A 17,078-nucleotide genomic window follows, 5' to 3' on the forward strand; every position below is an offset into this window, starting at 1 on the left:
AGGTGTTCAGTAATACAACCTTGCCAAATATTTGCTTTCCCTATGTAGAGCTGAAAAGGTCTGAACTAGACCCATGCCATCTATCTAGTTATCAATGTATCTATATGAAGCAGTGGCGTGAAGATGTATAACAAGCAGTTAGCAGGAGGCTAGATATGTCTTGTCATTGGCATCCATTACAGTGAACATTATCTTGTGCACCTTTTCCTGCCATGTAATGACATTCAGTTGCACGTGTATAATTTCTAACACTTTGGCATACATGTGTTAAGATTTGGCATTACTGGCATGTCATCTTGCCTGATGGCAACTGTCTGGGTGCTTGTGCTGATACCATTCTCCATTATAGTGCATGCATGTGTTAAATTGTGATGTAGTTTGCACACTTTTTTTTTTTCTTTTCTCAAGACAGCAGTGGGAGGGTATAAAAAATGCTATATTAACCACCCAGTGTTGAGAAACTAAGCAGCTACTCAGCTTCATCAGGTTCTTGTTATAACAAAGATCAACTGCTGGGGTGTTTACCTGGATATGATTGCTGCCCTTTCTCATATGTAGCTGCTGGTAGATTTAGAGACATGATGCTTTAATTTAAAGGGCTGAATTAGGAACAAATGCCAAGTGCTGGTTCCAAATGCACCTGACAACAGTGTTCCAGTTTTATAAGGCATACTCACTTAATCATTTGTGCTTGCGGGATGGGATGACTGACCCTAATGATGTATTTCTAACAGATAATAAACTTCTGTGTAGGAAGTATGTTAACCTTCTGGCATGCCAATTTTTCATTTAAATGAGGGTGTGAAATCATACAGTGAACACACACAGTCCAGTACTACGCCGAAGCCTTCTGGGTGTGAAATTTACCTGCTAGTGACATTCCAGGAGTTTTTACTGCTAGTACTTAAACCTCAAAATTAGTCACTTTCCCTTTATGAAATAGATAATTCCAGTATATGTTTCTGAAATCAGCTGGTACTGTGCAATTTACTAGACTTCATCCTTGACTTTCTACTTATCTGTAGTATGTAAAAACAGACCTTCTGTATCGGGGGGAGATTCTGCTAAAATGGGCTTAAATATTGCAAGGATAACATTTTTTCAGCTGCTGTCATCATATGTAACGCTTGCTTTTTCATTCCACATGCCTAATGAGTTACTTTACCTGGGGTCTGCAAAAACCCAGATGCAGCACACAGCAGGACTCTAAAACTTAATCTGTATTGTGTTGAAATGAATAAAGGATGGGCCATTGTGGCAAAATCTGACTGCTCAAACTGACCCTGCATAAAAGGGGTGCAAAGTTTAAAGTTCACAGAATAATGTTTTTTAACTTGAGAAGTTTGTCTTAAATTACAGGTAACCCCTTTTACTGGAAGGGTGGCATGAGGCTGGAATGAGCTTCTTACTGCAGTACTAGGACCAAAAATATGAGGGGTGGTTAAGTGAATTTTGTGATAACTGGTCTGAAACTTGAGTAGGTTGTGCAACGCAAGTGAGTTTGAGAGGACTCCTTATTACAAAAGATAGCATTACACTTGCCACAAAAGGATTTTTTTTCACTTGGATATCATTTGATGAAATATCTCTTCACTGTCTCTAAATCGGAAATTAGAGAACAGTCTTTTGCACAATGAACGCTAACAGTTTCCATGCAACATATTCAAATATGCAAAAATCTAGAGGCTATAGCCATTCCTTCTCTGCCATTTTAATTCAAGAAACATTTGACCTCCCAGTCCCAGATGTTTAAGAAATGAATAATGTGTTCAGAGCATTGACCTAAATATTTTTTGTACAGAAGTTAAACTCTCATGTGTTTATGTTCACTTATTTTGATTGTTGTTCAGTTTATTTGCACTTGCTACAAATACAGTATAAAACTGTTATGGTTGACTAAAAATGCATCTATTTCCATTTTAGCATCACACTTTTTGCTCTTATTCTTTTATTATGAATTTCCATTCTTAAACCATGACCAGAATAAGAAGAGTATTCATTAATCCAGCCTAGAGTATTAATTAATCCAGCCTAGGGCATGATACAAAGGGCTCCTATTTTAGGATTATGGGAAATGTTTTGCAGCAAGATGTGATTGAATCGAACATTAAGCTTCTCTAAGTTCTAACCTTTCATTAACGCTGAAATTCTTTTATAGGTATACTTTGTGTAACTATCTTGTGTACATAATTCAGTCATGCAAACTTGTGTAAGTATTGTTCCAGTGCAAAGTATAGTATTTATAAAAATGTAATTGAGATGGGTCTATATTACAACAGCGAAGAGGCGTTGACGCCTCTTTGCCGACATATGTAGAGCGAATGCACTAAAGCACGAACACTCAGAATACCGATTTTCTTTCCCCTGGGAAAGAAATCGGTAGTACTAACACACACTCACACACTTTCAAACATTACAATGTGGGGGGCCGTGCCCCCCACACCCCCGTCAACTAAATATACCAACTCCGAGATCGTACTTACAGTAAGGAAAGGGGCAAACACACGAGGAAGGCCAAGTGATTTCTTTCCCAGGGAAAGAAATTGCTGTTCTGAGCGTTTGCGCTTTAGTGTGTTGCTCTACGTGTGTCGGCGAAGAGGTGTTCGATTTTAAACGCCTCTTCGCTGTTGTAAATTAGACCCAGTTGAGACATGGTGGTGGTTTTTAACCTGTTATGTCTTTTGCTTGAAAAATCCTTTCAGGCTGTTTAGGTTGTGAAACAAACACTATGGTTCTGAAGTCTGAGTTTTTAATTATTTATTTCTTTGCCTGAAAACGTCACTTCAGTGGACATATGAAAGAATAAAACTGGAGGAAATTTATTTTCAGATGAATATTAAACACCAGTCTTCACCATTTAAGTAAATAAAGTATGGTAAAATCAGTAGATATATATATGGGGAAATGCTTTATGCTTTACTGTTTACATTGTGATAAAAGATGTGATAAGTATATTTCTTGGCATTTTAACCTTTCAGAGTTCTGCATTGTCTTAATTTTGCCTGACTGAATAATTTTATATATTTTCTGACATTGTTTTCGGTTTCTCATCTGTCCTGAAACTGTTTTTTTTTTTTTTTTTCCCCTGCTGCCCACCCTATTCTTGTGGTGGTGTTATAGTTGGTGCCGCCCCTACTGTAAAGTTTATCTGGGACACTCCTCCCAGTCTGGTGTTCACTCTACTTAATACAGAGAGAACATTTAAGGCCAACCCACTTAGGTTCCTAACCTTGAATTTTTCTTCTGCTCCTCCTTCCTGTCTCCTTGCACTTCACTAAAAAAAAAAAAAGTGTACTTTATTTTGCTTTTGCCTGTTCTTAAAAGTACTCAGTTGTATTTATTCTTCTGCATTTATTACTGCTTGGTAGTAGCCTGATTAAACTGTAACTGTTATTCTAAGCCTTTGGTTGAAGAACTTTGGTTTCAGACCAGTTGTTTTACATTAAGAAGGTTTTAAGTTGGGAGTTGCTCATTGAAGGCTTAGTGTCTGTTATTCTAAACGTGTATTAGTTCTGGTTTAAGCACTAGGGCTTCGGGTCAGTTATTTTACATTAAAAAGGTGTGGTCTACACTCTTGTGGGAGGAGAGGGTAGATTCTGCCCTTCTGAGTTAAGAGTTTCTGGTTAAAGGCTTATTGTGCCTGCTTATTTGAACTGTTTCTTTCTTAAATTGGTATGCCTTGTTTGCTGTAGTATAGACTAAATTCAGACCTGCTGAATCTAGCTTTGATTGTATAACTTGAGCACTAATCCAGACCATCCTTTTTTGTAGAAGGTTCCCCTGCACCCTAGTGGCAGGAGCATGCAGTTAAAACTTGTCTGATCGAAGACTGCTGGAACAGGGCTCAAGTTTTTAGCTTCTATTGGTTAATGATTTAATTTGTTTAAATCAGTTTGCTCATTTGCTACTGTTTATATTAAAATAAAGAAAATACATTTATGCATCGCTGCTTAGCTAAGGTTAAACGGTTCTGCTCAGTACTTGTTCAGAACTCGTGAGCACTAAATACGCTACAATTACTACAGTACTCCACTTTCTTCACTTGTCTAGAGGAAAACAGTTTTTAGTACTTAATAAATAAGCACCTGTCCAGGCATGTCTAAGGGTCAGCTCCCAGTGTTTTCTTCTGTCTACTTGATGAATCTGGATATCTTGGGGCAATGCAGCTATTGCCTCATGTACACAGGCAACACTCTATTCCTACCACCCAACACTACAAGCTGTGAGAGATGCACTTGTATAGCCAAACTGGAAGCAAAGCTCTCTTCACCCAAGACTGGACTAGACCGTCAAGAGGAGAAGGTAAACACTTGCACCACACCACAATCATCACATAGTCACTCAAAACCTACACCACCAAAACACGCACATAGCAACACAAAACACACACCTACATTCACGGAGGCTCTCAATGAAAATCTGCTCCAGCAACAGAGACCTCCAAAGCAGAAATGCAAGCAACCTCCACCCGCCAGCACAACCCAAATGACACACAGCCCCAAAACTCAATGTGCCACTCAACCACAGCCCATAAGGCATAACAACGTACCAAACACTCTAGTTATAGGTGACTCTAGTCAAGCACACTGATGTTCCACTCACCAGGCTAAACAAGGAGAAAAGTTACTGTCAGCTGCCTGTCTGGTGCCAGGATCCACCACATAATGCACACACTCTGGTCACACCACAACAAGTACAAATATGACTTTCATTGTCCATGTTGGTGTGAATGACTGGAGACTTACCTCCCTGGATTACATGAAAAGATATGGAGGAGCTCTCTGATCTTGTAGCCCAGGCAGGTATGACCCTAGCCCTGTGTAGCATCCTGTCATCACCCAGAATGATACCACAGTACAAGGACAAAATGATTGACTTCAGCAATTTGCTAAGCTTCTGGTGTCATTCTAAGGGGGTCCAGTATCTGTTTGCCTGGGATGACATGCTCGAAGGACCATGATGCTTTGCTAGAGATGGCCTGCGCCTGTCGCCCTTGGGATTCTGAATACTGGCTAAGGCTCTTGCCACCTCTATAGTGCCTTTTTTAGGCAAAGGTTCAAATGACAAATTCACCACCATAACAGGTACAAGAAAGCAAAATCTGAGGGTAATGCTACTCAATGCTAGAAGTCTAAACCTCAAAATGCATTCACTCGAGGCACTCAAAATGGAGAACGTTGACATCTGTGCAGTGACAGAGACCTGGTTCAAGGCTCCAGAGAGCACCCCTACATTACCAGGTTATAATTCGTACCACACCTTTCAGCCACCTAACCTGGACTGAAACACTAGAAGCTGAGGCATGTCCATATTCATTAAGGATATCTACACCTCCAGGCTAGTTACTCAGGATAATGCATCTGAGATTATCCAAGTGCAACTAACTCTGGGCAAGACCGGAATCCAAATTGTAACTTTTTACAGATCCCCCACTATGCCCCAGGATTCCCACTCATTTCTTGATACACTGGAAAATATTAGGGTACAACCTAACACCTTAATGGGTGATTTCAACTACCACACCATTAACTGGGAAAACTACTCCTGTACCAACTCTTGCTCAATGTTTTCTGGCATTCATAAATTCCAATGCCTTGGATCAACTTAACCACACCCCCACCAGAGGTAGCAATATCCTAGACCTGGTCATTACCAACATGGGTCACCAGTGTTCCACACCAGAGCTCAACTCCTTGTTGGTCAGATCCGACCACAAGCTAATCACCCTAGACATCTGCATCTCGTCCCCACCCCCCATTAGGAAAACAACTGTAAAATAGTTCTCCAAAGCCGACTTCATGTTTCTTAAGAAGTGCCAGACTTCGCGACACCCATGCAGATTGACAATAGAGGTATGACTGCTCTACACAAGTGCACTTTGTAAGCACTTACACGAGTGCATGGATCGTGCTATCCCTAACAGAACCAAGATGCTATCCTCCAAAAAAAGGGAGGCCAGTCTGGTGGTTCCCTGCCATAAGCAAACTCTAAAACAGAAGAAAGAAACTGTTGCAAAAGAGAGTAAAATTCCATGATTGGAGGAACTCTGTGGTCAGCCTCAGTAAGAAGCTGAGATCCCTCATAAAATCCTCCAAAGCTACCTACGAAAACAAAATCGCCACTGATTCTAAAGACAACCACAAAGCATTCTATAACTATGTCAAGAATCTCAATGGCAGCAGTCAGATCTGCTCCGAGTTACAGTACAATGGCACTAAATATACAGAACCAATTGATATTGCCAACATCCTGGCAGAACCTAACTTTACCCCCTCTCGCCCCATAAAGGGCCCATCTCTATACCCGAAGAATGCAAAGTTCCTGTAATCACTGCTGCACAGGTAAAAACCACATACTCCAAAGCCATGAACACAGCATCCATGGGACCTGACAACATCCAAGGCTGCATTCTACACAAACTACAAAATGAACTGGCACCCCCGCCTAAGCACCATGTTCAATCATAGCCTCACCTCAGGCTTTATGCCCACTGAATGGCGCACAATGATGGTTATCCCACTCCACAAAGGGGGAGCCACCACAGACCTCAGGAACTACCACCCCATTAGCATTATGAGCCTGGTCTGCAAGGCCATGAAACCTATCATCATGGAATGTATAAACAAAGACATTGGTAATCTCCAAACTGTGGACCCCACCCAGTTCAGGTTTGTAAGAGGCAGATCATGTCTCCTAAACCTGATAGACTTCTTTGAAGCAGTCATCAAAGCCGTAGACGACAGTAAGGTGGTTCACGCAGCCTATCTAGATCTCACCAAGACTTTTGACACCATCCCCCACTCTGGAATTATAGCTAAACTCACTAAACTAGGTATAAATCACTATGTCACAAGATGGGTTGCTAGCTGGCTCACTGTCAGAACCCACACTGTGAAAGTAGCAGACTCCAATCCGACTTCAGACAAGTGGAGTACCAGAGGGTTCAGTCCTGGGTCCTCTCTTGTTTGGTATCTACTTTTCTGAAGTACAGGCTAACACAGAATGTCTTTGGCTAATGAAGTTCGCAGATGACTGCAAACTAGGAGCTGTAATCGAAACTCCTAATGATGTGGACATCCTACAAAAGGGCCTCACTGAGACAGATGCCTGCTGTCAAAGCCATGACCTCAAGTTCAATGCCAAAAAGTGCATTGTCATCCCCTTTGGTAAAAACTCTACCCATGAGATACCACATAGGTGGTAGTCTGCTTAACACAAAGTGTGATAAGAGACCTTGTGACATAGGTGGGCAGTAGTCTCTCCTTTGATGATCACATCACCACCGTAGTCAGGAAATCCTTCTACGTGGCACACCTCATCACAAAAGGTTTCTCATCCAGGAAAAAAATCACTGTTCTCCTCTACTAGCCACTTATTAGACCCATTATAGAGTACAATGTCCCTTTTTGTATGTACCTCACAAGACCTCTACAACAACTGGAAAGGCCACAGAAATGCCTCACAAAGAGGATTACTGGCCTCAAACAGATGCCGTACACAGACCATCTCAAACTTGAGCTTTACTCTGTCACACATCACCTACTCTGATGCTATCTCTACCTAACATACAAAGCTATGTCAAACTCAGAGCTGTTGGACATGCTCCATTTAAAGAAATCCCAATCCCTCCGAGCTACACGCTCTAGGGACCTAAACCTTGTCACCACAATAAACAGAACATGTTGGAGGGGATAGATTAATGTCTCCGAGACTTCCCATACTCTGGAACAAACTACCTATCTATATCAAACAAAGCTCCTCATTAGCACTCTTCAAGAAAAATCTTGATTGGATGGTAAAAAGGAAATTCACCCTGGGGATCACCTCTGCCACTCCGCTTGACAGAGGCACAGGAAAATAATTTTCTTGGGTGGCGAAAACCTGGGTACCGTTTTGGCTAGGCTTATATAGGCCCTAGGGCCAATAGCCTAGTTACCTACCTATGAAAGTATATACTTCACATAATCTTATTTTAACGTACTAGTGGTAGTAGATTTCATAGTTTTTCTATTATCTTTTTCAAGTCGGTGACCCCCATTTTCAAAGGCTTAGATGTGAAAATGGAGTCCGTCAATTTCCATGGTATAGCTGAAGTTCTGTCCATTTTACATTTGCAGTGCAGCGCTCTCCTCCAATGAAAGGCTGATGTATTTTAGGTTTACCACTTAATGAATGCAGTTACTCATGTGAATGTTACGGCGAATGTCACTGTGGTAATAAAGTATAGATAATCACAGAGGCCTTTTTGGTATTGTAGTTGATTTGTTGAAGGGACTATATAGCTTTCACCCTACAAAAGGTCCTAGTGATTTTAGTCAGATGAAATATTTTAATATAAATGTGTTTTGGAAATAAACTTCTTTTTTTTTTTTTAATACAGCTTAGAGTAAGAGAACATCCAGACCTTGGACCCTATGTGACTGGTCTTTCTAGGTAAGTTCTTGTTGTAAATAATGTTATGATATTACTAGTCAATAAATGTAATGTGGGAGAGTTTTGATAAATGGATTAGTCAGAACCTTGAATTCGTTTAGCTAGAATTCCTATTTACAGTAATTATATCTGCATATAATTTGACTTTAAGTATTTGAGGAATGTTGAGGTAAATTACTTCAATTGGAAGGCTTCTGTTACTGAACTTTGCTAAAAATGTTTAGCTTCTTGTATCCATAGTCTCTTCCTATATGTTACCCAGTGGGCCTAACCCTGGGATTGTTGAGAAAGGAACTGCAGCTTTAAGTAATGTTTTAGCTTTCTCCTTTGTACCTGGGATAACTGTAATATGCCACTTCTGTTGCTGGTTGACTTTAATTACATTTTCATCTGTGTATTGTGCTGTTAACTACTCGCATGGGCAATCTATGGAAATTAATGATGCTTTCAGTGTAGAAAGGTATTTACTGTTGTGTTGATTTGCTGTTTATTGTGCAGTGTTTGGTACAAGGAGGACCAGAGGTGCACTGCCAATGAATCAAGAGATAAAAGTTCTTAAGCTGCTAGAGAGAGTTTTTTTTTTTTTTTTTTTTTTTTATTTCAGCCAGTGATGTACATGCATCTGCTGTCTGCATACATTTTTATCTTGGTTGTGCATTTATTATATTTTGGTTGTAATCATGGAGTTTTGGTAGTGGCCAGAAGGAGGCATCCTAACCTTATTTAAATATGTTAAATCCGCATATTCTGAATTGGCCTTATGGCAGTGCACCACATCAGGGTATGTATGGTTAATTCATATTTCAGTAGTAATTATTGGGTAGTGGTGGTCCTGTAGTAATTATTGGGTAGTGGTGGTCCTGATAGTGCAGCCCAAGTGATCAAACTAGACGCACCACACCATGAGCAAATGCATGCATTGCCCACAATCCTGTTAATAGCGTAGGTGACACACTTAACAGGCTTGTATAATATCTGCTCTGTTTTATTTTTCTGTATGTACTGATGCTACAGAGATGATGTTTTGTACATATCCATGAACAAGGCAACACATTCTTAAGACAAAGAGCTAGTGCTGTTCGACAGTAATCATGGCATCCTAAACAAAATAAAATGTTAATCCACAAGAAGGGTACATTGAACAAAGCAAGACTTGTTAGTAAATAAAAGCATTTGTTGGAGCAATTAGCATTAGAAATGGCTTTGATATTTCATTGCTTAATTATGATTTAGCAATACCTGCCATCATTTTTGTTTACTAGCTACATTGTTCTGTGATTTAATGCACCTACAAGAAGTGGGCTATTAATTAAGTGTCCCAACTGCTGTGTAGTGCATTTCATTAGGCTGTAAATCTTTACACTGTGTGGTGGATATTCCTTCACTTGGTCTGACTTTTTCCCTCATAATGCAATGGATAATGTACAGGCATGCAGATAAGATTTCATCTCCTAGATGCTACTTACTTTTTTTGTTGACTGAAAGCTTTAACCAACAGTGAATTGTACTGTGCTAATATTAATCTAATATTTTCTTGACCCCCCACAAATCTGACACCTCTCCCACTACTACAATTTTACAAAGGTATGTAGTGCTTTATACATTTTTATTTAAAAGCAACACACTAGAACTGAAACTTTTGAAATGACTGTTCATGCTCTGCTTTACTTCGTAAAAGCATATGTGAGCCTTTGTTCTTTCCACAACACTCATCTTTATCCTACTTTTTGTGTGTTTACTGTCTCTTGTTTCGCTACTCTTCATCTAGAAGAGAAATGGGAACAGCACAATGGACAAGATGTTTGGAATGGAGACCTGCATCTGAATCCAATTAACTGCAACTTGGGTAGTTCATGATCGTAAGTCACTTGGTGTTTTTGGGACCCACAAAATGAAAGAAATCCTCCAGTTACCTGCACCAAGTATGGTTTTGTAAGAGTGTCTTTAATTTATTGCTATCACTTTATTGGAACCCCACTAATTTCCATGAGTGCTAACACTACACTGAAGTGGGTTTTTCACGTTTCCCAGCTTTTGTCACTCTGTGGAGCTAGTTTATACAAATAAGGCTTTGTAGGATTCAAACACCTCACATGGCTGATAACCCTTTTGAGACAAGCCTCTCATTTATCTCTAGCATTTCTGTTATGCTTCTCTATGCAGAAAAATCAATGAAAGCTTAACCTATTTTAAGGTGATTTTTGCTGAATATTGGTAAAATAAAAACAAAAAAAAAGGTGATTTCTAACAAACATGTTTATTGTTAGTGCTTTCATCTACTGCAATCAGTAAACTTCAGAAGAACTTTACTGATTGCAGTAGACGAAAGTGCTAACAATAAATGTGTTTGTTGGAGCTATCTTTTTTTTGTTTTTGAAGTTCGTTTTAATGTTTAATTGGTAAATAAAGATTCTAATGGTACTAGTTGGCAATAGTGTGTGTGACCACTTTTTCACTGCTAAACATTGAGCTGCAACTATAGCACACTTCCTCTTCCTGTTCTTAAAATCCTGAATAACTGGACAGTCTTCAATCAGTTTTCCTTATTGAAAAAGCTTCTTGTAATTTCCACAACATCCTGGGGAGGCTAAGTAGCTTCTGTTTTATCTGGTGGTTGTGGCATCCTTAATTTCTACTGGTTGGTATCAGCTCCTTGTCATTTCTTTCCCTCTCATGACTTGCTTCCATCTTTGTGGGCAGTTTTCTATTCCTTGAACTGTTGGATTCTTAAGTTCTCCCCCTCCACCAAAAAACACCCAACACATGTCCTAAGCTTGGAACAAGGCAAGCCATAGGTGTGTATAATTTCAAACTTTTATTTCATTTTGAGTGAAACTGAAGTCTTGCTGGACGTTTATGCTGGTCCCCCCATACCTTTTGTGTTTTTTAGCTGGGTTTTGACATTTCCTGCCCCCCTCTGTAGGCTCACTAACTTCCTAGCGAGTAACACAATGTATCAGATGGTTGTCATTCACAAATTAAAAGTGTTGTGAACTTCTGAGTTGTTGACATGGAGTGAGATTAGAGGAATGTGGAGTCCTTGTGTTGTAGCTGTAAAGCTTCTTTATGTCCAAGGTTCCTCATAGAGAATAAGCAGTGCATTTCTGTGGCGCACTTAAGTTACAGCACGCATCTGTGGACGTCTTTTCTCTACACTTGCATTACAGCACACATCTCTGGATGTCTTCTCTCTACACTTGCATTACAGCATGCATCTCTGGACGTCTTCTCTCTACACTTGCTTTACAGCATGCATCTCTGGACGTCTTCTCTCTACACTTGCATTACCAGCACGCATCTCTGGACGTCTTCTCTCTACACTTGCGTTATATGCACACACCTTTTATGTCAGCTGACTATTACCTTGAAAGAACCAAGCATAGCCTCACTGGATGGCCTGTAAGTTAGAATGATAGCTCCGATGGTTGACCCTCACCATGGTGTTGGGATCAGCTAGGGTGATTTTTCTTGTAGGTGCTAATAATGGCCAGTGGGGACAAAGTGGAAAAATGGTCTGAAACCCTGTGTAGCTTTGTATCCGTTACCAAGACTCATCACGTCATCTACAGTATGTAATCTTGTCACCATTGAAGTTGCAATGCTCTCCACCCTGGTCTCCAGCCCCCTAAGCTGCTCTTTATATCCAACACTTTGCTGCCTTAGTTTTTCTTGGTGAAGTCAGTAGTAGAATACTGTGATTTAAAACCCTGGCAATTTGCATGGGATCAAAACTGAGCCTGCCTTCTGAGGCTTGGAAGCATCTGGTAAGCACTTAATGTCAGCAAATCCACTTTGAGTCCCTCTCAATGACATCAAAATGAAAACATTCCATTTTATGTTATGAAAAGAGTTGAGATTAAGGAATTGTATTTTTTACTTCCTTGTTTAAGCTTCAATTCTCCCATATTTCTTAGAATAACATTTTATTGTAGTACTAATGACTTCTACGGTTGCAACAAGTTTATTTCCAAAAGACTTTTGTTGCTGGTCCTCCATCACTTTTTCATTTCTTTAAAAGTGGTTTTGCTCTCACATTATAGCTGAAGTCCGGTTCAGAAATAGGCCGTTACAATCCGCAATCATTTACTGGCATGGTATCTTAAGCAGACGAAATAGAATTTTGTGAAATCAAGTATGTATGAGTATGTAAAATAGAAAGTGTCACTTAAATGAGGATAGGTGGATTATGTGCATTTTAATGTTAACTATACAGAAACATTTTACGTGTAACCTGCCCTGAAATTCTTAAATCAGAATGACTTAATTTCAACAGGACATAAAACTGGTTACATAAAGAATCTGGAGTAAGCTTAGAACCTAATCACAGTCCCTACTTGGTACTTAGAAATCATTTTGGGTCCCTTTTTGTTTACAGCGTTTAACCAAATTTTGCTGCACTGCAAGAATTTACTGGGGATTAACATTACTAATGTGGTTGGGTTCTCTTAGAGTGAACCTGTAATACAGATTAATTTGAAAATTCTAACATGCTTTTTAGTAAAGATGTGTTCATGCATGGTGTGAACTTTGAAAGTTTCCGTTCTACTCCTAAAGTTGTACATATTAGAATATTCAAATACTTGAATGCCAGTTTGGCTATAACTGGGGGTGGGGTGGGGGGCAAAAGCAGAAGTTTGTTTTGAGGAATAAACTTCTAGTAACATTCAGTACACTCCATTTATTTCCATGTTTAAATAGTTCATAGCAAAAAAAGATACATGCTCAAAAAGAGGAGAGCCAATCTTTGTTCTCTCTCTCTTCTTCCAACTAAAGGTGCGCATCCCAGCATTTTGTTGACTTCCTATCATTCTTTTTTGTGTGTGTGGGAGATCACATATGGCAAAGAACAGAATTCTGCATTTTTTGGTATTGAGACCATAGTCTGGGTGCCACTTGTTAGCACAAGTTGGGCCCTTCTCGAGAAAATGTTGACCACATGGGGTGTTAACAATGGCTCGAAGTTAGCAGTCACTGGCAAATTGTCAGGTTTTGTTGTCTACTTTTAATGCCAGAGAAGTGGTCTCAGGACTGATCCACTGATTAACTAACTTCAATTTATTTTTTTTATTTTTTTTATTAGTTGAGAAGAGTGCCTCACTAACAGAATTGGTTCTGTCAGAGAGACAATTTGCTATCTCTTGGGTAGCATGGGGGTTTGTTTAATTGGATTAGTTTCATTGATATTTGTGTGTGGCTAGGAATTGCAGGCTTTGTTCAAATTCAGGTATGCTATGTGGACTGATATTACCACTGTGACTAATTCAGAAAAAGTCCACCAGGTACAAGAGGCAGAGCTATCTTTAATAAACCCAAACTGGTTTTAGTCTAGGTTTTGAAAACTGACTGAGTCCTTGTTTGAAGCCCATAATGGTGTACTTGCTTTACAGATGGGGCTAGTGAGGCTGATAGGTGTGTAGGTGCCTGGGTCAGTTGTGAGTTCTACAGTAGTTCTCCACACTGGTGATGCAAATAAAGTGGAGATGCTGAGATTGAATGGGTGTAATGAGTCAACAGGAAGAGCTTGGCACTGACAAAATAACCTGGCACATTGTCAGTGCTCATGATGCTAGTCTTTCTAGTTTTGGAGAGAACCCTTATGATTAGCTTATGTGTGATTGTGAGAGTGGCAAAGGCAGGCAAATATGCCGTGAGCATTCTGGAGGATGGGATTAAGGTTTTAGCTGAATTCGTCCACTAGCATGTTGAAATTGTGTGCGTGATTTTGTTAGCCCAGAGTATTGGTTATTAAGTTGCTGACAGTTTAACAGAGCTTTGTTATCCTTATAATGGGTGGTGATTTGCAAATCATACTTGCTATTGGTTTTGATTTTGTTTCTAGGTTCTTAATCATTTTGAGCTCCTCCCTAAATGATGGGGGCTTTGTTTGCTTTTAGAGGTTAGGAGTTTTTCTCCTATTGTACAATTTGTCGATACTGAGGTTGCAGTAGCAGCAAATGAGTTTGTTAAAACTAGCACTATATTTGTCTGTAAACCAAGATATCAATACTTGTAGATGAGTGTATAGTTTATCCATGAAAATTGCCATGTGAAGCAGGGTCACCTAGGAAGAAGGTGTTTGAATTTCATCAAGTTATCAGCTTGAATGTAGCTTAGCATTAGAATAGTTTTGACGATGGAGTGTTTTGAAGTTAAATCTGGTCTTGGACCCATAGTAAATAAAAATGGGTCTATATTAGAACACTGAAGTCTTTAAACTTAGAATGTTCTAATATCAACCCCTATTCAGTGAACTCTTAAAATATCGAACATGCAGAACAGCAAATTTTTTCCCAGGGAAAAACTTTGCTGTTCCGAAACGCACGCACAACACAAGCACACCAAAAAAAAAAATGGCAATCACACACACACACACACACACACACACACACACTTAAAATCCTACATCTAACCCCACACTAAACTGTACGTACACTGTTATCTATCCACTTACTTTAATCCAAACCCTAACCCTAAGGTCAGTCAGTGTCGCACACTCACATCACCTGCGCCCTAACCCTAACTCACCTAACCTGTGCCCTAACCCTAACGTCCACACAGTCGCACACTTACCTGAACCTGACCCGTAACTTTCCACCACAGTGCTGAAAATAGCAAAGCGACAAACAGCCAACTGAATCCTTTCCCTAGGAAAAAATCTGGTGTTCTGCAACTTCGCTATTTTCAGCATTCACTGAATAGGGGTCATTTGGAACATTCAAAGTTTCAAGACTTCGATGTTCTAATATAGACCCATAAAAAATGTACGATGGCCATATTTTAATAGTGTTGTAGTAACTGTGGGATCTGTCCATAGGGAGGTTATATTTGTGTGAGCCAGTCCCAATGAGTTGTTCTAAATTTTGACTGGTTAGCCCAAGGTATTGGCAGTAATGAAATCCCAGAATCTCTATGCTTGCTTTTTGGGTGGTGGTGGTGAATATTCCCCAGTTATTGGATGGATAATTGAAGTTGCCCAAGAGGACAGCATTGGGTTCTGTGGTGGGAGATGTCTCTTTAAGATGGGCCTCATGGTCTGTCTATGTTTGGGGGTGGGTGGGTATGGTAGTTGGGTCCTATGGGGTACTGGGTTTTGTTGTAAAATGAATGTGCAGTAGTTCTAGGTCATTGTCCTACTTTACATTTCTGGAGGTGAAAGTTTCTTCCCCTACCAGCTATACCGTCCAGTTATGGTTAAGTCTGAAGGAGTGGTATGCATTAAAATGCTGCAATACAAGTTTTCACGTTTTTCAAACAATTTTTTGGTAACCACACATAAATTCAAAACCTTCAAAGGATAGGAATGCGTGTAAGAATTTAACTTCTTGTTTAGGCTTTTAGCATTGAGCAGCTCTACTTTTGTATGACTTTGGTAATGGTTCTCTGTGTAATTTGAGGTGACTGACGTCTAAAATGAGCATTATGGGGGAAGAAGGTCTTGGTAAATATACAGAAGCCATGAGGAGAGAGACGTGGACCACTTCAAATAAAGCAACTGGGGTTGTCAACCATCTCATCCCAGGCTGATTCATATTGGCTCCCCCAAAGAATGACCCCAATAGTTGTCAGTAATTTGTATTGTGCCATTATTCTTGACAATGGTACAATACTGCTCATTACTCGTTCATTCCCTTTCCAGATGCATATTCAGGGAACACCATCACATATTCCTACATATGATGCAAGGAGCTGCATTTCATGTCAGTCTTGCATGTACAATGATTAGGTTGTATGTCTACCTGGGATGAAGGGGCTTGAGGGTTTTAGTGACTTTGCATATTCTTGCACCGGGGAGGCAACTAACCATTACCCTGTCTTGATTCAGCCTGGTAAGTTGAGCATCAATGCATCTAACTATGGAGTTGTCTAGAATCAGGATATTGCCAGATGATCTAGATTGGCTTTGCTGCCTTAAGAGCTTCTGAGTGGTAGTAATGTGACCTCTTGGTCTGTATTTATAGCATCTGCGTGCTGTATGTTGGATACAAGCTGTTGATGCTGTTAAGGTTTCTTAATGCCTTCAGCATAAGACTACCTTGGAGTTGCATCGGTGCTGAAGGGAGTAAGACTGAGTTTTGTGTCTAGTTAGCTGAGAGTAGGACACCACTGAAGTATTTACATTTCAAGCAGATAGGGTTTTAGGATTTAGTAGGAGTTCATTATCTGTGAGCATGAGGCAGTTTGTGTGTTACTTAAGGATTCCAAGTGCTCTAAGGCTGGCAGGAGACAAGAGGTTTGTGTTGTCTCTTAATGACCAATGCTGCTAGATTTAAAGTGAGGATCTAAAATAGGGTTAGGGTAGTATTACAGCTGTGGATGGTCTGTTGGACTTCAGTTATATGTTCATTGTAAGCCCATGTTGCTCAGTACAACTGATACATGGGCTATGCAGATGACTTCTGCTAAAGATGGCTTGCACAGCTTGACACAAGCAGTTTAGGCAAATATAAGATGGATAAGTAACTCTCCAGTGTTTTAGAAGTAGTGGTAGTATGAGTGGATTTGCCCGGTCGACAAATGCAAAATAAATAATAAATAAGCAGGTACCCTTACTATAGTACAAGAGAGAATCTTGAGCATACTGATTTAAATAACTGCTGTAAATCCAGCAGAAGAAAACTGTGTAATCTGAAGCCCATGTGCTCTAG

The 17,078-nt window shown here is 39.8% G+C and overlaps 1 protein-coding gene across 1 annotated transcript in view; it reads left to right on the forward strand.

Moving 5' to 3' along the window:
- LOC122790606 (kinesin-like protein KIF14) overlaps positions 1-17,078 on the forward strand; it is a 1,004,205-nt gene that overhangs the window by 169,243 nt on the left and 817,884 nt on the right. Inside the window, exon 6 of the mRNA XM_044058133.1 lies at positions 8,381-8,433. Coding sequence (XP_043914068.1) covers positions 8,381-8,433 — 53 coding nt within the window. The remainder of the gene's footprint in view (positions 1-8,380; positions 8,434-17,078) is intronic.

Source organism: Protopterus annectens, chromosome 16.part0, assembly GCF_019279795.1.
Source record: "Protopterus annectens isolate FY-2018-M chromosome 16.part0, PAN1.0, whole genome shotgun sequence".
NCBI classification, from domain to species: domain Eukaryota; kingdom Metazoa; phylum Chordata; order Ceratodontiformes; family Protopteridae; genus Protopterus; species Protopterus annectens.